The sequence below is a fragment of the Propithecus coquereli genome, unplaced genomic scaffold, assembly GCF_000956105.1.
Source record: "Propithecus coquereli isolate 6110/MARCELLA unplaced genomic scaffold, Pcoq_1.0 Scaffold161, whole genome shotgun sequence".
Classification (NCBI taxonomy): Eukaryota; Metazoa; Chordata; class Mammalia; order Primates; family Indriidae; genus Propithecus; species Propithecus coquereli.
The window spans coordinates 989,288-1,012,557 of NW_012140636.1; the positions used below are offsets into that span (position 1 = coordinate 989,288).

The 23,270-nt window shown below is 49.5% G+C and overlaps 1 protein-coding gene across 1 annotated transcript in view; it reads right to left on the minus strand.

The window, feature by feature from the left end:
• Nucleotides 1-541: 541 nt before the first annotated feature.
• The window catches only part of TSPAN5 (tetraspanin 5), a 156,348-nt gene continuing 133,619 nt past the window's right edge, over nucleotides 542-23,270 (minus strand). The window contains exons 3-8 of the mRNA XM_012641082.1: nucleotides 11,702-11,848; nucleotides 7,337-7,507; nucleotides 4,929-5,054; nucleotides 3,045-3,092; nucleotides 2,823-2,939; nucleotides 542-685 (exon numbers count right to left, since the gene is read on the minus strand). Coding sequence (XP_012496536.1) covers nucleotides 620-685; nucleotides 2,823-2,939; nucleotides 3,045-3,092; nucleotides 4,929-5,054; nucleotides 7,337-7,507; nucleotides 11,702-11,848 — 675 coding nt within the window. The 3' untranslated portion in view covers nucleotides 542-619. The remainder of the gene's footprint in view (nucleotides 686-2,822; nucleotides 2,940-3,044; nucleotides 3,093-4,928; nucleotides 5,055-7,336; nucleotides 7,508-11,701; nucleotides 11,849-23,270) is intronic.

Genomic DNA, 23,270 nt, shown 5'->3' on the forward strand with positions numbered 1-23,270 from the left:
AGAAGCTCCGGGATAGACCAAGTGTGCCCACCAAAGTCACCTGTTAAATACGATCACAAAATCCAAACCCAAAGACAAGCTGTTTTCCTCTTCAGATGACAGTTGCAAGAGTTTCTTGAAATGTTCACGGAGAGATGCCAACAAACCACCGCCCCCCAGGCGAGGGGTGAGTCTCAGGAGAGACCATTTCTTCCAGCCGGGGAGCAGACGCAGTCCCTCCGAGGTGTGACGAGGAGCGAGACTGCCTCTTCCAACCATTCACTTACTGCAGTAGAGGACAGCACTGGATTTTCCACAAATTCAAGTACATCCGAGTCCCCCACCCTCCCTTCCTTTCATTTTTGGTAAGCATCCAACCATCCGTAAATTCATGGCTACAGTAGAGATTCATGGCGCAACGACTTTCATACTGGTTATTTTTTTTTTAAAAAAAAAATTCTGTCAGTGAGCAGCATTTCCCAGTTTTACCCCCCCAGAAACCAAGTTCTTGGCAGCTCCGTTAGGTGAGATTGCAGGATGCCTCGGTGATGGGGTCTGCACAGCTCGGCTGTCAGCTGGGCACGTGGGAGGGTGGCGAAGGCTGGGCGTGTCCAGTGTCTTGCAGCAGCTGTGACAGCGTCTACCAGCTAGCCCTGACAGCTTCAATGTCACTGACCAAATTCTGGGCCAGGCATATCCCAAAAATCTGAGAAAGGAAGTAAAAGTGAGTTAAGCGGTGACACTCATAACTCCATTAGGATTCTCCCTGGCCACTGTGTCCCATTTTCTTTACCTCTGATTTTTTAACTCTGAGCTAGAATGCCTCTATGGCAAAATGAATCCTTTTCATGTGTATAATTCAGTGGCTTTTAGTATATTCACAAAGCCAGGCAACCACCACCGCTATCTAATTACAGAACATTTTCCTCACCCCAGAAAGAAACCCTGTAGCCAGGGGCGGTCATTCCCATTCCCCCATCCCTACCGTCTTGGAAACCACTATTCTACTTTCCGTTTCTATGGATTTGCCTATTCCAGACATTTCTTTTGATGACTGAGTAATATTCCATCATATGGATATATCAGTTTGTTTATCCATTCCTCAGCTGATGAACATTTGCATTTTTTGCACTTTTTGGCAATTATGAATGATGCTGTGACGAACATTTGTGTAGACGGTTTTGAGTGAACATGTTTTTAATTCTTTTGGGTACATTCCTACCCATATGACCCAGCAGAATTCTGGCTCACATGGTAAATCTATGTTTAACTCTCTGAGAAACTGCCAAGTTGTCTTCTAAAGAGGCTGCACCAATTTCCTTCCCTCCAGCAACAGCAGAGGGTTCCACCTTCTCCACATCCTGCCAACACTTTATGTTGTCTTTTTTATTATAGCCATCCTAGGGGGTGTGAAGTGATACCTCACTGTGGTTTTGATTTGCATTATTTTAATGACTGATGATGTTGGCATCTTTTCGTGTGCTTATTAGCCATTTTTATCTTCTTTGGAGAAATGTCTATTCAGATCCGTTGCCCATTTTTAAATTTGGGTTTGTCTTTTTAACGTTGAGTTGTAAAAGTTCCTTATATACTCTAGATATTAGATCCTCATCAGACAATGATTTGCAAATATTTCCACCCATTTTGTGGAATGGGTGGAAATATTTCTTTCCACTTTCTTTATGGTATCTTTTCAGCACAGAGTTTTAAATTTTGAGGAAGTCCAATTTACTTATGTTTTGTTTGGTTGTTGTGCTTTGGGTATCATGTCTAAGCAAACACTGCCTAATCCAAAGTCACCAAGATTGACATGTTTGTTTTCTTCTAGAGTTTTATAGCATTACCTCTTTTATTTAGGTCTCTGATCTATTCTGAGTTAATTTTTATATACGGTGTGAGGGAGGGGTCTAACTTCACTCTTTTGCGTATACAAATCCAGTTTTCCCAGAACCATCTGTTGAAGAGACTGTTCTTTCCTCACTGAACAGTTTTGGTTCCCTTGTCAAAAATCAGCTGTATGGGTCTATTTCTGGACTTTCAATTTTTCCACTCATCTATATGGCTAACCTTGAGTATGCACTATCTTGATTACTGTAGCTTTATAGTAAGTTTTTAACTGAAAAGTATGAATTTTCCAACTTTTTCAAGTTTGCTTTGGCTCTTGTGAGTCCCTTGCATTTCCATATGAATTAGAGGATCGGCTTGTCTGTTTTTGCTAGACAGGTGGCTGGAATTTTAACAGGGACTGCACTGAATGTGTAGATCAATTTGAGGAGCACGGCCACCTTAGTAATATTAAATCTTGCAATCTGTGAACAGGATGTGTTTATATTTATTTAGGTCTTCTTTGCTTTCTGTCCACTGTGCGCTGTTAGGAAAGTATCACACCAACAACATGAAGAGTCTGGCTCTTGCGCCTGCTAAGGAAGAAAAGTGGGTGTCCCCTCCTTCACTAGCCCTTCGGCAAGGTGGTCCAAAGACAGAAAGGGGCATAATATCTCTGTGAAACTCCCCCAAACCTTAACCTTACCACTGAAACTACTTCCCCAGGCGTCACACGCGGCACTACTGAGCCCATGGAAATGATGGAATGCCCGCAGGCACCTGGTGACCTAATCAATTTTTCCATCTTGAAAAGAAAAAAAAGTTTCCTAAAAGATTTCAAGATAGTAGTATCTAAAATCAGAGCTTTAATAAAAGACAAACCAACTAGTTTAGGTCTGCTCCTCAGCCCTCCAATGTGTCTCAAAAACGATGACATTAACGTGATTAAGCAAAACTCCTGTCCCGGCCAGGGCTCTCCCAGGGACTCCTGTGACATCCAAGCAGGACTCTTGTCTCACCTGCAGCAAGGCAATGCCTATGAAAATACCAGCCACGATGGTTAAATTGTCCTGCAGCCACTTCTCGAACTGGGGCACACAGCCTTTCGTGTAGATCACGATCTGCTGGTCGACTTCCTTCGCAAGGGAAGACAAAGGACAGTGTCACAGGCACGGCACCGCGCACGCGACGGCTCCTCCAGACACCCTGCGTGCTCGGTGACAAGGGGAGAGCCCACTTACTGGTTTCTGCCTGGCATCATAGCCGCACTGTGTGTTGATGACATCTTCCTGGTGGAAAAAGAAAAGGGAACAGTGGAAGTCACTCTTGCTAGACAGAAAGGCCACCGAGGCATGGGCAGAAGGGCCCTGGGAGTGTGATAAACTGTGTATCTGGGCACACAGACTGGGCACCGCGTTAAACACTTTATATATGTCACTCCGTGTCACTATTGCTATGATCTTTGAAAGCAGGCATTCAGGCACGCCCTGTCTCACAAACGAGGAACACTGCGGCTCAGGGACTGTCAGGGGCCAGTAAGTTCCCCGTGCAGGAGGCTGGAGGTTCAAGATGTTGCCAACCTCAGGCAGGTTATGGGGCTTAGGGGACTGGAGACACAGATAAAAACCACAGGTAAAGGCCACAGTGACTGTCCTCATTTATGCTTTTTTGGGGGGACTTTTACTTTCTAATATATATATTTCTGTATTATTCAAATGGTTTTTCAATGAGAATGAATGACTTTTATCATTAAGCGAAACAATGGCCTGGCCACGCATCCCACGGACAGCCTGACGTCTCGCGGGGCCTCATGGGAAACACGGGTTCCGCTATTTGGGGTTAGTTTATTTTCCCTCTCTGCAAGGTGTGGGGCAGATTCTATTAGTTTACAGTTCAAGGAGTGAGCTGCCTCTACCCAGAGGATCTGCAGTTGCAAGGGGAGGCCTAGGGAGTTCTGAGAATCTTCAGAATTCTCCGGAAGGGCAGGAACTGGCGACAAGGAGCGCGTTGTGTGGCATCTGCCACCAGCGCAAGGCTGCCTGGATGGGGACCTCGTGCTCTGAGCGGGGCCGCTGTGCTGCCACTTGGCCTCCTCAGAAGAAAGAGGGGAAGGAGCCGCGGGAAAGGTGGGCTTTCCTTTCTCCTCACTGCTGAGAGTCCGCAGTGATTGTCAGCTTCCTCCTTCGGATCACGAGAAACAGCCCAGGTGGCCCTGGGGGACAGCCCTTTCCACCCCAAGACCACAGCCCCTTTTCAAGAGCTGCAGTGAACTCAGAGCACCCACACAGCTCTGCTTACGGGGGCAGTGGGGGTCTGCGGGGGACATCTGGGGCCGTAGGGCCAGAGAACAGAGTCCCGGAACAGCCACAGCTAGGAGCACACGGGGACGTGTGTGGGAGTCACCTCTCACGTTTGTCGTTCTGACACTAGAGAGTTGCATTTAAGTCATTTTATATACCAGACACAGGACTGGACCTAAATTATAATCAAACCTTCGGTAAAAAGGAGCGGCTTATAAATAGATTTTGTATTTTCCCTTTATGTTAAATAAAACACAAACCTCAGTTACTACAGTCACTGAGACACCCGAGCGTCTGGGCAGCTGTCTAGCCCACCTTGTCGCAAACTCTGCGGCTACTCCTAGTATTTCCCCTAGAACTACACCAGGAAGAAAAGGGTCACCAACCCACCCACTGCGAGAGCTCTCCCAGGAGCTTGTCATATGAAAAAGGACTAGCAGGGGACTCGGGCTGTCCGCCTGGGTCTGGGGCTCAGCTCCACCAGCTGCTGGCAGTTTGAGCTTGGGAAGGTGCCCGACACCCCACCCCGCATGCCTTGGTTCTTCACCTGGGGAGGGAGGATAATGGCACTGTCTGCTGGGAGGAATTTTCTGCACGTAAAGAAGCCAACGTGCGTAAAGGCTTAGACGAGGAACCAGCACGTCCTGCTAAATTAACGTCAGCGATCAGAGCTCCTGCCGGGACATCTGAGCACTCTGCCCCTACGGGAGCTACACTTAGGAGTAACCGGCTAAGGAGAGGTTCAAGAAAACAAGTATCTCTGCTGTCCCACGCGTGGGCTCGGGGTGACGCGCAGAGCGGCCCCGGTGGCCGGCACGCACTTACCGCGGGGTCTTTAGTGCAGCAGGAGAAGGGCACGCCGCATCGCTCTCGACTTGCATTGGAATCTGTGCAATTGAAGTAAATATTTAGGTTCCAATCATCAGCTCCAAAAGCCCCACAGCACTGCCACTAGAGCAAACAGGAGAGAGTTAGAACACCTCCGCCTGCAGGCGACCAGGCGCCTACACTCGCGACGACGCCCCGCTTCTGCCGGCTCTAACCTGCTCTGCTGTCGCGGGTATTATTTTTAAGCCAGACTGAACCTAAATGGCCCCTGCAAAAGCCTCCAAGGTCACCAAGGCTGAGGGCTTGTGAGGGCAGGTTGGCATGGGGTTTGAACGGCTGACGGAACCCGTGGCGCCAGGGAAAGGAGGGGCTGAGCAGCTGCCCAGCCGGGCTCAGTCAGAACAAAATCTGTGTGGCTTGGGCACCTTCTAGAAGGACGAACAAGAACATTCTAGAAGGATAAACAAGATACTAACAACAGTGGCAGTGTCCGAAGGAGGCAACTGGAGTTGTGGGCAGGCTCTCCAAAGGCTTACTGTTTTGAAGTTTTGGCCTCTACATTTTAATGGTTTTAAAAAAAAATCAGTTTTGTTGAGGTCTAACTGACATAGGTAAGTGTCCAATCTGCAAAGCTCTGACACAGGGACCCACTTTTGTAAAGCCGTCCCCAGAACGTGACCCCCAAAAGTTTTAGGGGCTGGCTTTTCACTGTATTTGTTTCTACTCTGGAGTTTTTTTCAAAACAAAAACCATGTGTTCACATTTTGAACTTTAAAAAGTCAGTCATCCAGTTAAAACATAATAAAACGAGCTGGAAAATTCAGTGGGGTGCAAGTGGCCTGAGCCAAGGGCCGCCCCCAAGCCCCTTCTGCCCTGCCCGGGGCCGCACGAGCTCCACTTCTCCTGCGTAAATGCAGTTCAAGCCTAGACCACCTTAAGGCTTTCGGCACCTAGAGTTACTTCAAAACACTAAACTCTACGATAGAAAAACAAAATCCCATGGAGCAGCAGCATTGCCGTATACAGCAGGCGGCCTCCCAAGGGAACGCGTAGACGCATGCTCTTCGAACTCAGCGGGTTCGTCCCGGGTTCGGGCTGTGCATCTCGGGTCTGCCTACAGCGCTCGGCCAACCTGTCACGCAAACTAGCCAGGAGTCGCGCCTGGGAAGGGCTGAGCCCGCGTCTGCTGTGACCTCACAACACAGTGACGTCGGCTGCGGAGATGAAACAGGACTTCGTGTCACACCTGAGGGACAGCTCGCTCCTGGACCCTTGCTGCTGCCACTGAACCCACGTGCGCCAGCGCAGTGCTGAGCGCCCAGTGACGGGGCGGCCACCTTCCCGATGAGTTCTGCCATGGCCACGGCCTCCCGTTATCACAGGGGACCCCGGCTGGTTCGGGAAAACTGTCCAACCCAAGGGAGGCCACCGGCCCACTGGGCTTATGCCTGCCCTCCAGCCCTGCCATATACATTCACGCCGGGGACCACTGTGCAGTTATGCTCGGCCCACCCACCCAGGCCAGGCACACAGAGACCTGCCAGTTTGTAGGACACGAACACCTTAAACCGAACATAAAGCCACGCACACCTCGGTGGAGCGTCACAAGCTAGTGGTGCTTCCATTTCACTATTAGGCAAACCGATCGAGGTCCTGCGAGCCCCGGGTGCCTCAGCTGATCAGATTTCGGCACTAGACCTGCGGCTTCTGGCCCCCTGTTGCGACCATTTTGCATTCTGAGTGAAACAGGACACCTGCCGCTTTGCCTGCACCGCAGAAGCCGTCACACACTCAGGCTCGGGGACCCGAGGGCATGGCCGGGACTCCAGAGCATAGAAGCCACTAGGGCTGAGGAGTTTCTAAACTTTTGGTTTGAGCTGCATGTGCTGTAACAATATCTGGACAGCCATATTGTTGGAACTTTGCAGACAAATATTCTATTGATCAGTATATTATTATAAGCTGTGAAGTATCACAGATTAACAGAAAAGGGGGCAAAGATATGGAATCCATATTTCATAACCAAATAAAATTTCAGATGAATATATACAAATCAAAAGTTAATTAAAATACAAAATTTACACCTGGAGCAAAACAATGTCCTTTCTTCACATGTTAAAAGGTTACAGCTGCAATTACAACCTTTTCTTGCTCAGGAGGTTTTTTTTCTTTGTTTCTCTAACTTAATAGAAATTGAAATGAGTGAAAGTAGGACATTTCCGTGTAGGGTACAAATCCTGTAAGTCATGGAGTAAATCAGAAAATAATAAACAAACAAACAAAAACCCATGTAGAAAAGGCAAGTAGTTTCCGGCTGGCAGACGCAGAAGCCAGGAGGAGCATTCACTTGGCATCATTGTTGCAAGAAGACTTTCCACTTGAAAACAAACCAAATTTCAACTTACATATTCCTGGGTGAAGTCTATGAGGTTTTGCAAATCAATGTCATCCCTGTATGCTCTGATGTTGTTGTTTATAAAGAAATACAGCTGGTCTTTGATCCAGTCTTTGAAAACAAATGCCAGAACTCCAGCAGTGAGCTCCAGGAAGAAAATAATCCCCAGGAACACAGAAAACTAAGACAAGAGACACAGACACAGAGAACAGTTATCAGGGCCATTTTGATCATACGTCGTTAAACGGTTCCTCTCTAAAAAGGTTCGCAATTACATCGGGTCGTTAACACATCTCCAAAGCAGATAATCTTCAGTTTCTTAAGATTCATTAATAGGATATTACACTCCAAGAAAGGCCTTTTAAAAATTAAAAATCATTTCATAATCACATTTTAGGGTCTCTGGTGTTCTATTTGGTAATTAACCAACAAAGCCCATATGCAAACATGGATAATAGGAATTTCTCATTAGACCCACATTGAGGCCTAATGAATTTCTCGTGATTAATGTGCTGCCAGACGCTTCAGCAATGACCTGCCCCTACCTCCGGTGAGCTTTTCTATTGTAACTCGAAAGATAGCTCATTGCAGTGTTTTACGATGGCTTGTCACTTGTTACTGTGGCCTTGATGCTGTATGCGCCATATTCCTTTTATGGATTCTGACACCGTTTCGACCTTCCTTTGCACCTGCTGTACGGGGTAAAATCACAGATGCGTTCATCTTAGACGACAAGGTCCAAGAGGAAGTGGGGGTGGCTCTGACATGAAAATAATGTCCCATCTCAGAAACAAAATGCAACCCCTGGGTGGAGGGCTTTCTTGGGAATGCTAGCTGCACCCATTTAAAGTAAGATCAAAATTTGGCCAAGGGGGGCCTTCTGCCTAACGTAGACAATGAGCGTTTACAAAGGAGGGCTCGGGAGCAGGAGGCAGTGTGAATCTCCTTCCACCCAGGGCCTCGAAGTCTCCTCTTAGTCATACCAGCCTCCCGTGCACACCCACGGTTCTTTCCACCGCCTGCCACCCCACCTTCTCACCCTTTGCAAACTTTTCCGCGAAAACAGATTATGAGAAATGGGCTGGCAAGGACGTGTACACTGCGGGCAAACTCTCCTGGTGACAAGGGCAGACTGGGTGACACTGGGGCCACGCCTGTGGGGCAGAGGTCCCGGAGGCTGCAGAACAGGGAGCAGCAGAGGCGGCTCGAGCAGTCTGCGGTTGCCACATGCAGCAAGCAACGCTGAGCAGCCAGCGGGAGGGAAACGTGTTGGGTGAGGGGTGCAAAGGAAAGGACGGAGTTACTCATTAAAAGAAAAAAAGACAAGAAACGTTTATTCATTCAGCAAACATCTATGACTGCTGCACAATGGGCCAGGCCCGGTGGCAGGTGGGCTGTGTGGGAGCAAGGCTGCGTAGGACCATTCCCCGGCCTTCGGAGCCCTCACAGTCCTATGGGACTGGGGACGGCAGGCGGGGGCAGTGGGCGGGGCCTGCACACATGAGGTGTCAGCGCATCTGGCAGTGTCTGTCTGGTGCCTCTGCAAGGGGGCATGGGAGGAGGGAGGAAGGAGAAAGCAAGTGCCTGGCAAAGTCTTGGACCCCCAGGTTTAGGTGCCAATTCTAGACCCTACAGCTCAGCCCTTCAGGTTTCCATAGGGGTCCTGGTTATCTGTCCTTGATGAGTTCCCTAGAAATAGAGTTTAAACAGTTCTTCATTATCACCAGTGGTGTCTATAGTTTCAATTTAAGCTTTCCTTAACCTAGAAAAACAGACAGAAAAAAAAAAATCGGACCACTTTTTTTTTTTTTTAATTTAAGAGACAGGGTCCTTCTCTCTCTCACCCAGGCTTGAGTGCAGTGGCGTGATCGTAGCTCACCGTAGCCTTGAGTTCCTTGGCTCAAGTGATGCTCCTGCTTCAGCCTCCCAAGTAGCCGGGACTACAGGTGTGCACCGCCGTGCTCAACTCACTTTGTAATTTTTTGTAGAGATGGGGTCTCGCTATGTTGCTCCGGCTGGTCTTAAACTGCCAGGCTCAAGCGATCCTCCTGCCTCAGCCTCCCAAAGTGCTGGGATCACAGGCGTGACACTTTTGTTCAATGTCTACCCTGCAGTTTAACTCCATGCCCTTTATTAGGTACCATCCTAAACATGTAAGTATGAGTTACCAGACTATAGAAATGACAAAATTATAGCCAGCGCACATAAGTGTACACAGCAAACACCAAGACAGAAGTCGTGCAAAGATTTTAATTAGGTTTTAGTTCGCACCTCCATAAAGTTAGGTTAAGTTCATTGTCTGGCTCCCCTGGTAAATGTTCTCATCATGTTACATAATATACGTATCAAAAATTGAGTCCAAATTCAATTCACATAAAATATCTGGCAGAAACCTCCAAGGCCCAGGCCCCGTTGAGCTAATTTCCCCTATTTGCGAAGGTGCGGAGACTGACTCACAGGCTTCATCCTTGAGCCTCGGGCCGCCAGGAAGCTCGGCGTGTATCCCTAGCAGGCCAGCCCTTGCGTTTGCCTCAGCAATGCTCCCAGTCCACGGCATCAGGGCCGCGAGGCTATTTGGAACCATGTTGACATTTATTAATGCTTAATTCATACCTCCTGTTCAAAGATTACTCCAGGCCAATTTTTACTTTTGTACTAAATGGAGTGAGAGGCTGTTTTAAATATCCTCTAAGACTTAAAAAAGCTCAGGAAAAGAATTCTCTTCATTTCCAACATGGGACTTCATAAATTGAGGTGCCCCATTTAGACAAGTGTGTATATTTCTGCCTGTTCTCTTAACTCAGCATCTACTACAAAAATAACTCACCTGTATGAAAGGGACTACCATTATAAATGAAATTATATTCAGGTAAATCATATTAAAGGTGGTCCCGCATTTTGATGCATGAAGGCTGGAACAGATAAAATGTGGCAGCTGGTGAGTGTGAGCCGGGCCCCGTCAGGCTGCAGGAAGGCCACGTGAAGGGGGCCGACATGCCGCATGCCAACAAGGCTGGCAAACTGACAGGTCGCCATCGGGGACAGAGCTCTCCTGGGGTCTCCACAGGTCCCTCGCTAGGTGGAGAAGGAGGCGTTTGGCTGTGGGTGTGTAGAAGGGAGGGACCCGGCGGATGGGGCAGGCGGAGTCTCGGGAAAGCGGCCACGGCCACTGCAGTCCCACGTGTGCAAAGCAGAGAGCCACCTGCTCGCTAAACCCCACAGAGGACCACGGCCCCAGGGTTCTCCCCGTTAGCATGAGCCACGTGAACGTCCAGGTTAATCAGCCTCCAGACCCTTCTCTGGGCCAGAGCTGCCCAGATTCGAAAGGGGGCTGCCCTGAGGGAGAAACGGGGAGTCCTCTCCCCAGGAGAGATGCCGCAGGACGATCCCGCGCTGCAGGGCTGCTGGACGAGTTCTAGATGCATCCCCCGTCTTGCACGGAAACGCCCCTGGATGGTGCGTCGGCAGAGGCTGGGAGTGATTCTAGCAGCAGATGAGATCACAGGTACCAACACCGTCCTCTAGAGATCCCCACCGCCTTCCCTCGCCGTAGGAAGGTGGGTCCTTGGGATCCTGTCCCTGCTCTCGCGAGGGGAGGGGACCCTCGCACACAGGGCTGCGACGCAGACGCCACCGCTGCGAGCTCCCCGCAGGCGGCACACCGGCTGGCCCACGCTGCATTGAAGACGCGTGTGAGCACAGACCACTCGGCTCTCCTTTGAAGGAATCTCCAAAGCAAAGACTTTCGCTTTTCATTCTCTACCTTTGCTTTTCATACCGTACACCTCCTGGTGAAATTCCCCTTCTACAAACATTCACGCCAACAGTGACCTCACCAAATACCCTGTAGAAGATCTAAACATCATGCTCGCCATACAAAGGAGAACTTTGTGCTGGCCAAGTACAAAGGAGATTTACCTTTTACTGCTGCTCCCTATTTGCCAAAACCTACTGTTCAACGGATTTAATCTGGAAAGGCCGTGGTCACTGTGCTTATGCCTGGTTGCTCTAAACCAGTGTACCTACACAGTTCTCTACTTACTGGGTGTGTACAAGAGGGAGGGTGGAAATCACTTAAAAAAAGAAAAATATATACACCTACCTTAATCCTAAAGGCATTTTAGGGATTGCAATGCAAATTTGTGACATTCACGCCCAAAACCTCCATGGATGGCAGGGGCGGGCGTACTTTATTAAGGAGGCACAGCGGGGGCTGAGGGTGGGCTCTAGAGAGCTCTGCTAAAAGAAAATCATGACCTGGCCCCGTTTTGCCAGTGCCTTTGGCAGAGCTCACCGCCTTGCCTGTAGACACGGCGTCCTCCTAACGGAAGACAAGAGTCGGCTCTCAGCTGAGAGCAGAGAGCGGGATACTTACAAACTTGAGAAGGAAAGTGTTTTCCCGGAGCGCTCCGATGCACCCTGCGAATCCCAAGATGAACATCACTCCTCCCACCACCAGGAAGAGCCAAACTGGGTCAAAGCCGCCGAGATCGGTGATGGAAGAAATGTTGGACAGAACTCCCTGGGAGTAGAAGAGAACACAAGGCACCAGGCGGTGGGGTCAGTTTTCCAACACTAAGGTTACTGCGCTTGCCTCTTCCTCCCTCCCAGAGACAAAACTCCTGAGGTCACCTGATTATCAGGCATGATCAATACTTGAGACATGACACGACACGACACAACACACACACACACACACACACACACACACACACACACACGAAAAGGAAAAAAAACTGTTTTCTTTCCAAGATCTAAGTGTGTTCACATTTTGGGGAAAATTATACAGAACAAAAAATGACCCCAAGGAAATGTCATCAGACTTTGTATGGAGAAGACCCAGATGTCACCTTTGTTTTCTGTGTCCCCAGATATAAGCGGTCTTGAGTAGAAAATGGGTGTGTAAGAAAAACACACGCCCTGACGCCCGGCAAGGGGGTGTGGTAACTTCAAGCCCCCAGGACCTGCAGATGTCAGACAACTGCCCAAGTCAAAGCCCCTGGCATTTCTCGGGTCACAGGGGTTGAGCCAGAAGCTGAAACTGACACAGCAGCTGGTCCCGCCACAGGCACCTGCAAGTTTTCCAAAGACAAATCTCACCTCAGGATTCACTCCTGAGTTTCACGGGAGACTGTCAGGCTCAGACCCTAAAAGCCCACGTCCGTGGTTTGCGCTGCCGGCTGTTCTAACCTAGTTGCCAGGGTACTTCCTACCACCTTCTTCAAAGAGCTGGGATTGAAAGGATTTATAAATCAAAGCTTACTCCCTCGCTTTCAGCTCTTATTCTTCTGCCCTAAGATGACCACAGGAACTCAGAGGAATTTCACTTCTCCACAAACAATGCCACTTGTTTACTGAAATCCTCTCTCCCTTAAGTATGACACCACATCAAATACCGCCCAGAACCTAGGTCAGAAATGATGAGATTACTTTGAAACTGTGGACATATGTGAGCCTAAAACCCAGTATCACCAATATTTTATTTTCTTATCTTAGTACGTTTGTTCTGAACTCTCCCATCAAAAATACTCCCAGAGTATCATGGTATAGTTTGCTATAAAGTCTTAATATTAGTTTGTTTTCAAAGTACTCTCAACCACCTGGAAGAACAGGAAGGATTCATCTGATTTTATACTTGAGGACAAATCAGAGCAGTTTGGTGACTGGCTGAAGGTGACCCAACTATTGATTTTTTGCAACTAGAACAGAATGTCTATTTTAGTATCCTCCCCCTCCAAGTGGGGCCACGTACCCGCTTCCTAGTACTTCCCAGTTGGCACTAATCAACATTTGAGTTTAGGAGTTTGAAGTTTTAGTCTATTTTAAGGCTGTGGGAGCATTTGGAGAAGAGTATTTTGTTAGGTTTTTCTGTTTGTTCTCTTTTGCGGGGGGTGCCAACTTAACAATAATAGGATATTAATAACAGAATACATATGAGACATTGTTAAAGGACTCTTAAAAATGTAAAGCTTAAACCTAATTAAAAAAAAGGTCAAAGGTTTAAATAAAGTCACAGACAAAAGGCTGAAAGGTTACCAAAGCAGTTAGGAGGGTGTAGTCACTACTTCCGAGGTGACATCACAGAAGGCAACCACACCCTTCCCAAGACCGCATAGACCAACGCTTTGATCCAGTTTTTTGTTTCTTAGGCTTCCAAACTCTGCACTGTGAATACTCAATTCCAGGGGGGGAAGGTTGAAGGCAAACACGGAAGTACTGAAAGCAATTCTCTGCACCTGTACACGTGATGCTGAGAACTTGCCAGAGAAGTCCGACAAGATCTAAGCGACAGTGGTACAGCCCAGTGTTGGAAGGAAGCCACCTGCGCCCCCAGAATGCCGTTAGCCACAGACATCAACACTTGAGGTCCTCACGTTCCGACCTGCTCAGCCAGGGGGAGAGAGGACTTTGGCGATACATGGTACCACTCTTAAAAGTTTAAAGTTAATTTAATCATGGGAGAAGAAGGAGACCCGGCTTCCTTGCCACCAGAAAGAGGAGGCAGCAGAGGCGGGACTGACAGACAACGACAACGATGTCAGCTCCGTCCTAAAGAGGCATTTCTACCACTGCCAGGTCCCCACGATGAATCAGAGCCCGCTGCCCGGGGAAATAAGGGCGTCCGCTCACGGGAGCTGACGCTGTGGACCTTTGTCAACAGCGCTCTAGGAAGGCTCCCCCAACTGGATGGGAAATTGGGCCTTAATGACCTTCAGGCTCCTTCCAATGTTAACGCTGCTCTACAACTCCACCATTTTTAATGGGCTTTTTATTTGCGACTCACAGACGAGTCCGAGCAAAGATCAGATTGTTCCCGAACACTCTCCCGGCATCCACCGTTGCACGCACGGAGCTTACCAGAGAACAGGGACAATTACCTGGGCAGTGCAGCAAAGCAAACCAACCTACCTGTGCCTGAAACATCAACATAATCCCTCCCCCAACGACAGAAAAGTATGACCCCACTGTCAGTAGACTTGAGATCATTGGTACTCTCTGGGTTTAATTTGGAGGATTCTCAGACAAACTCATGCTAATACATAATCTCCCTAGCCTGCAGAGGTAGTTTTAATTGAGAGGACTTCTACCGTTTCCACGGAAACAATACTCATTTGGGGGTTTAGCTGGACTGTAGATTCCACTCAACTAATCCTAAATTCCGGAAAAGACGAGCTGGACGCAGACACTACTGAGAGCTATGGGCAACGAATATTCTGCAAAGCGCAGGACGGGCTACCAAGAACTTTATTTTTAATGGATTTGGAACATACCCAAGCAGTTTTCGGTTGAAAACTAACTCAAATTTCCCCTCTCCCACCCCACATCCTTTTATTCATTTCATTTAAAAATGTTTCTATTTTACAGATTTTATTTATTTTTTTAAGTGGAATGCTTGCTGCAAAATTTTTAAAACTTTTAAAATTTTCTTAAATTGTATGTATTTGGCACGTGCAGCATGAGGTTTTGAAGTACGTGTGCACTGTGGAATGATTAGATCTAGCTAATTCACACGTGCATTACCTCCCACGGTCATTTTTGTGGTCACAACACTTGACATCCGCTCTCAGCATTTTTTGAGAACACACTATATTATTAACTATAGTCATGAACGCAAATTTTGAAACACAAAGTGTGAAGTCGATGCCCAGAGACCAGTTTTCCCTCCTTGGGATTAGGCTGACTCACCTTGGCAGAGAGGGAAAAAAGAGTTACTCTTTTATGTGTGCAAAGTTTCCAAACATTCACGAAGTGCATGCGCCGCCCTGCTCTTGACTACACGCAGAGCTTACAGAGCGGCTGAGCGCGTGCCCGGCAACGGTGATTCCGGATTACAAAAACGACGGGCACTGACAGCTCGGCCTCCTGCTGTCATAAACACGCGGTCCCTCTCTGGCCTTTTTCACTTTGTTAGCTCAACCTGACACACGAGTAAGAAGCACTAGTATGCGCCTGCCGAAGAGGGATTATAATTAAACGCTGTAGTTGACAAGAAGCTGGAAGAAAAAAAAAAAAAATCTAAGATTACAGTTAAGTCTGCCAAGTGATTTAAACAGGCATTCGGATTCCCGGTAAATCCTCAGGAATGTGCGGGAACAACACCAGCGGGCGCCTGGTCTCCTGGGAACAGCTCCTCCTCCCCTGGCGAGGGCTCCCGCTCCCCTGTTCTGCGGAGTGGCCCTCAGAGCTGCCGCCTTCTTACAGGGTCCCTTGGCCCCGGCGAGGGCTGAGAAGCCCAGGTTCCCGTCCTGGGCCACCTGGATTCACAACAGGTATCTCTCTCTGGTGGCCTGGAGCCTCGCGAGGCAGGGCATGTGTTTTCCACGTGGCAGAGTCAGTCTGCAGTGAGAGGCAGAAAGCCAGGCGCTCAGGAAGAAACAAAGAACAAGAGCGGGGAGGGAGAATTCCGACAGCAGGGTAAATTCCAGCAGCTTCTGAGCCTGTCTTGCAGTTCTGCGTTACTCCAGGGTCCCCTGGTTGCCCCCGCTGGTTCTATTTGGGTCTTCATTTGCATGTCAGGAGTCCTGCACAACACGGCAGCTTGGAATACACTAAGCTTCAGTACCGCGTGAATGTGCACATGTAGCTACACACACACACACACACACACACACACACACACACACACACACACACGTGTGGCCAAAATGAAGGCTCACACTTTATGCTGGGAGGAAAAAATGTCTTGTGGGCACGGGGAACAGACAGGGGTAGGAGGCAGTGCTGGATTTTAAATGGTCACTTTATCCAGGTGGCTGATATTTCACGTGAACGTAACAATTAAGCCAGAATAAAGTCTTCGTTCCTGTAAACACACTACCCATTCATCATCATCAATGAAACCAGCAGTTCTGGATGCAGCTTTTAGGTGCTTTGTCTATGTTACTGACAAATAATAAGCAAAACGATTCAAGCACCAATTCTCCACGTAAACGTGAATGTTCGGCCCTTAAGTTTAAATACCAACTTTTTAAAACTCAAACTTACTGGGAAAAATCAATACAAAAGGACATTTGGCGACTCTTTCCTGTGCCCAGAACCGCTGCTTATGCTAGAAGTGCACACGCAGAGCCTGGCGTCTGTCACCCACGGTAGGTGCTTATCCTTCTCCTACCGGATCCAGGCCAAGCCCAGGGGTGACAGATGTCAAGGGTACCAGACTTTGCGGTGATGTCAGAAACGATCACCCCATGAAGCTGAATCTAACTGGAATGAGGATAAATGGGTGAGAAGCCGAGCAATTGGCCACATGGCCACATGCACTTATTTCCTTTAGCCATTCGTTCTGGTGGATGTAAAAATGAGACTCCGAACAGCAGTAGCAGAGACGGAAAGAGAACGAGAGGCCAAGACTGCAGGTGATGAGAAAAACATACCCAAAAGAGTACAGATTCAGAACACTGTATAGGAGGAATTCCCATACGTCTATTTTATCAATACATCAATAAGACCTGATATAAATGAACAGATTTGTAAGATTCTTCAAGTTCAGACTATAAGCTCATTGTCCGTATTTTCCTTAGACTCTCAGTCTTTTCCTCTCCTGCCTCTGGAGTCCACAGCTGCTGTTGCAGCAGGCAGAAGAGGCAAAAACAAACTGCCCAGAACGTAACGTGCTCCTACCAAGACCAAGTGAACACCAGGCAACTAAAACAGTTGAAAGAAACAAATATATTTCACAAATTGGGCACTCCCCAAATTGGTTTTTGGACAACTAGCTCTGGGCATGTCAATTTGGAGCTTTTAAGAGATGATCTTGCAGTGAAAATAGGAGATTTCCACTATCCACGAGGTACCAGGCAGTACCTCTCAGAGCTTAGCAAAGAGACCACTACGTGTCTAAAAAGGAATAAGACACAGTAATGGTACGTGTCAGAGGCAGTATCATTGTAACAGAAGTTCAGAGAGCCCAGAACAAAACTGTATCCATATGCATCCATCATGGTACAAGGAAGACTCTGATATTCCAGCCACTTAGACAAATCTGCTCTAGAGTAGGGCAGAGAGAACATTCCAGACCAACCTCGTCCTGCACAAACCATCCTGTACAGTACTCAAGCCTACATGGCTCACCCCCAATTTCCCCTGGGATCTTAGACACAGAGATTCAGGTGGCCTGGACAAGGGCCGGTCTGCAGACAGACAGACAGACAGGACCCTGCAATACAGATGACCTTGTCTCGAATCTCAGTTCCACTACTTATTACTTGTGTGATCTTAGGCAAGTTACCTCATCTGCCTGCGCCTCAATTTCCACATCTGTGAAATGGTACCCTACATCATAAGGTTATTATGAAGATGATAGATGTCTTAGTCCATTTGTGTTGCGATAAAGGAACACCTGAGGCTGGGTAACTTACAAAGAAGACAATCACTTGGCTCACGATTCTGCAAGCTGTACGAGAAGCGTGGCACCAGCATCCGCTTCCGGTGAGGGCCTCAGGTCGCTGTGGTGGAAGGTGGAGGGGAGCTGGCGTGTGCAGATCACATGGCGAGAAAGGAACCGAGAGAGAGACTGGGAAGGTGCCAGGTTCTTTTTAACAACTTGCTTTTGAGAGAACTCTCGTAGGAACTAACAGAGCAAGAACTCACTCACTACCAGGAGGACGGCACCAAGCCACTCATGAGGGATTCCACCCCCATGACCCAAACACCTCCCACGAGACCCCACCTCCAACACTGGGGATCAAATTTCAACGTGAGGTTTGGAGGGTTAAATATTCAAACCGTAGCAATGGAAATAATCCAAGTGAATCCAGACATGATGTTAAGTGCTCGACACATAATAAGAATTCAACAAAAGTGTATGACCATCACGATCATCATTACTATAGTAGAACAAGAGGAAGACACCCAACGCTGCAGGAACACCTGGGAGGGGCGTCCAACCCAACTGCACCAGACAAGAATCCATTTTGCTGTGAGCATCTGCACTACCTGAGCCCCTCCAAGCAAAGCTGGGGCCACACCTGATGATCACGCCTAACGGAGGTGACCGTCAACTGACTTGCTCATCAGATCTTCTTTCCTGGGGAACTGGAAATAATCTAAGACACACAGAGAAACGGCAGGGCGGACGTCATGAGGAAGTGAACACCAGCAGCAGGCAGAAGCCACGGGTGGGCAGCAGCTAAGAGCACACAAAAGGGGTGCCGTGGAGAGGGGAGCAAAGAGAAGTCAGTAACCATGGCAAATGCGTTGCCACGATGGCGGAACCAGGAGCGAGGACACCCCTGCCGCTGGGGTGCTGAGTGGCACACTGGTTGTCAGAGTCACTATTCCTGAACGTCCTGCCAAGTTGCTGAACCCTGTTTCACCCGCGCAGAGACCTGGCTGTTCAGTGGCTGGATGCACATAGTGTGTCTCGGGTAGCCTGTGAAAGTCGGCCAGCTTCCCCCATCTCCAAACCCTCACCGGCACCTCGCTCATTCGGCTATCTCTGGAATTCAAGCAGCTTCTCCCCCACGGCTCTGCAATAAAGGATGACGTTCCGAGTAACTATTTCTTCTTGAAAGAGGTTTCTATGCACGCGCAGAAACAAAAAGGCAAACAAAGCTCCAGAAGGGCTCCAAACCAATAAATTTCAGGACCGTCTGTGGTTTTTTTATTCTCCACCAGCAGAGCAGCCTGTGTGTGCCACCTGGCAAGCGTTAGCTGCTTCTCTCAATCCACGCAGAAAAGAAATACAAAAATAGAACGAATAACCCCCCAAGGTCTGGGACTCTTCTCGTTTGCACACACTAGCACATTCCTTCCAGCTGCTGGATGAGAAGCAGAGGGACAGGCATATGAAGTGTGTGCCCAAAACCAGGCCAGATGGACCTTTCTGAGATTTAAGAGACTGGGTCCTGACATGCCCTCCCCTCCATAAACCAGGACCTCCTGGGGTGGAACTGACAGCAACTTTCCTAGAGTTAAGAGGGAGAGAAGAATTTCCCTATTGAGAAAGGGGGACAAGATAAGACATTTCAGGCCAGGTGTGGTGGCTCACGCCTGTAATCCCAGCACTCTGGGAGGCTGAGGTGGGAGGATCGCTTGAGCTCAGGAGCTTGAGATCAGCCTGAGCAAGAGTGAGACCCTGTCTCTAAAAAAAAATAGAAAAATTAGCCGGGCATGGTGGCGCATGCCTGTAGTCCCAGCTACTCGGGAGGCTGAGGCAGGAGGATCGCTTGAGCCCAGGAGTCTGAGGTTGCTGTGAGCTAGGCTGACGCCACGGCACTCTAGCCTAGGGGACAGAACAAGACTTTGTCTCAAAAAAAAAAGTGACAAGATATGACATTTCAAAGAAATCGTAGCTACTCAGAAAGGGGTGGTCCCAGAGAGGTGGAAACGTGGTTTTGAACAGCGTCCCCAGGAAGACCAAGAAGGGACCACAGGGCCACAGAGAAACCCGCCCCTAGAAAAGCACATCAAAGACTCTCAGCCACTCTGCAAAAGTCAAAACATCCACGTATCTAAGGAACTGCCGCGGAGGCCGGAGAGAGGACCAGGAATGAGAAGAGAGCTTGTCGCGGCCTGACCGGCCCAGGGAGATGTGAGGGAGCAGAGAGATGCGGGTACAAAGGAGGACGACCTGCTTCAAAGGTACGTGGTTCCTGCCCATTTTTTCTTGTCAAAAAGGGTTATCAGTGAGACTCAAGTGATTCTTTTTTGCAGATAAAATGTGGCCATGACCTGCCTTTGAGGAGAGGAGGAGTAGTCATCTCCAGGTCCCCATGATATCCCGCAATCACGCAGCCGTAGGAGAGAGCAGCTGTGCCGAGTGCCATCCGCTCGCAGGCGGACGGCAGCGGCTGCCACCAACACGCAAACAGCCATGCGCGAAAGCGCCCCCCTTCCGATATCCCCAGGTTCCTAGCCATTCCCCAGATGTTTTCATCTGCATATTCAGAGGACAGGAGACACACACCTAGAAACATTCCAGGCCAGGTATAAAGTTTGAACTGAAACACTGAATAGAAGCCCTGTTACGGACTGAATGTTTATGTCTCCCCCAAATATGCATGTAATTCAAGCCCCGGCCCCCAGTGTCATGGTGTTTGAAGATGCGGCCTTTGGGAGACAATTAGGTTTGGATGAGGAGGGTGGGACCCCCACGATGGGGTCAGTGTCTATATAAGAAAAGGAAGAGACCAAAGCCCATCAGCTCTTGCTCTGCCATATGAGCACGCAGCAAAAAGATGGCTCCCTGCAAACCAAGAAGAGAGTCCTCACCAGGAACCGAATCTGCCAGCACCTTGATTCAGGACTTCCTGGCCTCCAGAGCAGTGAGAAACAAACGTTTGCTGTTAAAGCCACCCAGTCTATGGTATTTCGTTACAGCAGCCCGAGCAGAGACGAGTTCTGATCACAGTGCCCTGACGCTAAAGTGGACGGAAAGCAAAGTGTAGCCTACTGGCAGGTGAAGGTGATCATCTATCCTGGGACCTCAGAGATGCACAACTTGTCATTCACTGAGAAGATATTTAATACTTCCCTGGGGATCACCTGTGAGGTGGCAGGTGTTGTTAGTCATGGGTGTGTTAAGCAAAAGATACAGTGACACCCTCGAGGGGCTGAGTCTAGAGGAGTCAGGGAAGGACAGAGTGCGCGGGGCAGAGGTACTAGCAGCGGGTGCTGTGGGGGCACAGAGAGGGACAGAAGGTCACACTGGTGAGCACAGAGACAAAGTAACAGGAGCTGGCCCAGCAAAGCATCTATGTGTTGTGACAAGTTCTGGGATTAAGAAAGAGGTTGGTGGGCCGAGGCAGCATTTGTATCTGAAGGCACTGTGAGCAGAGGAGAGGCCAGGCCATTTCTGCATTCAGAGAGCCCACGCACACAGCAGTGGGTGCCACGGAAGCAGCTGGCAGGCTCTGCGGCGACCCAGGCGACACCCGCCAGAAGCCTGAACAAAAGCAGCTCCGTGAGAGCTACTCAGCTGAACATGGGCCACGCGGGCCGGGGCTACGCGGATTATTTCATCCTCACGATGAGCCAACCGGGTGGGCACTCTTCCCCATGTTGGGAACCAGACACAGATGCAGTAACTTGCCAGGGCCACGCAGGTAAGGACGTGGCAGGGCAGGATCTGAGTGCAGGCCACCTGGTCCCGAGGGGTGTTCTAACCACTCACTACATCGTGCTTGAAAATAATGGGTAGCTGTGGGCAAGAGGATTCCTACTTCCAATGTAACACTGTATATTTGTTCCTAAAATTTTAAGAAAAATACCTAATATGATGTTGGAATACTCTTGCATCTGATTTCATGGACCACTATCGGAAAAGCAAAGTGAGCAGGAAACGAGACCTTCCCTCTGCATCGCCACCGCTGTCGCTGGCGAGAGCTGCTTTCCCTTGCACGCCTCGGCGAAACCCAGCATGGAGAAGGTGGTCAGAGAGGACTGAGGGAGGCAACGGCTTCTCCGGAGACAGTGGCTGCTGTGACACCACTCCTCGGGGTTGGGGATGAGGTGGGGCAGCTTCCTTCCTACCCCAAACCTTGTGAGGAATTTCAAGGGGACTCCGGGGGGCTCCCAGGTGGTTCTCTGCAGTCGAGGGGCACAGCCGTCGCGGCCTGCCGGTCTGCGAAGGGGCCTGTGGGCTGTGGCCTGCTCCTGCCCTGGACGCCCAGAGAGAGAAGGGCCATCTGTCCGCTCCAGGGTCAGAGGCAGGCCGGAGCAGGCGAGAGCTGTTCTGGTGGGACTGACCTCGCTCCCAGAGTGTGTCCAGGAGAAAAGAGGAAGGCAGCACAGAAGAGGCAGTGTGGGGTCATTCTGGACCCTGCCACAGAGCTGACAGTGTTTGCTGATGGACTCAATGTGGTACGAGAAGAAAGGAAAGGGCCTGACCGAGCGGAAGTGCAGCTGCCCCCACTGCAAGCAGCAGCGCTGTTCTGATGTGTCAAGCTTCATTTCAATGTAGACGCTGGGTCGCCATGGCTACATGGGTCTGCAATTCAGAGGAGGTCGGGATCCAAGGTATTCATTTGGAAGTCATCAGTGATAGCGTGGAAAGCCCCAGGCCTAGAGAGATCTCTCGAGATGAGCGAAGACAGAGGAGAGGTTTCAGGACTGAGTCTTGGGCACTTTAAAATGCAGAGGTCAGGGAGGTGGGGCGGACCTACTAAGGCATGTGAAAAGGCCCGGCCTGGGAGGTGGGAAAACTAGGGCGTGTGGTATCTCGGAAGCCAAGTGAGGAAAGTGTGTCTGGAAGAGAGGAGTGGTGAACCAGGCCTTAGTCCCTGCTCTACTGATAAGGGTCCCCGAGTGCCTGGAAAAGACAATGACGTGCTCGGGACCCAGCATGGGTCCAGTAAGAAAGTCCCCAGGCTGGTTAATCAGAGACGAGTGAGGACACAGTGTATCTACAAAGACAAGATGCAGAAAGACAGTCTGACACAATGACAAGAAGATGCATCGGAAGCTGCCTGGCCGATGACAAGCAAGGGCACACATAAGTGAATGAGTGTCAACCCCAAAGGAAATTTCTCGTGCCATGGCACTGCGCTCTGTCCTTGCCCTGCTCAATGTATCAGCGGCTTTTATCAGCGGTAACGACACTTGACTGCAGTCAGAACAATCTAGGCGGCTCGTTAGAGTAGAGCATCCCAGTGCCCACCCGGACCTATTCGATCACAGTGTCCCCCGGTGGCACGGGGCCAGAAGGACAGTCTGACTTAGAGGAAGGAATCGAGGGAGGAGGTTGATTGAAACGTGCAGCTGAAACCAAGCGGAGCAGGACGGGGAACACGCTAGATGGCGGGCTCAGGCCCTGGGCTGTCTCCACGGTGGAGAGGGGTGGGCTGAAACACCACGGTGTAAACGTGGAATCCCGCATTCCCCTCTGAAGATCAGCCGGCCGTCAGGCAAACCGGCTGGGGCTGCAACCAGCTTGGGACTCTCGGTGACCAGCAGTGGATCTCGGCTGCGCGGACACCAGGTGAGGGGAGCCATGCTCTCTACGG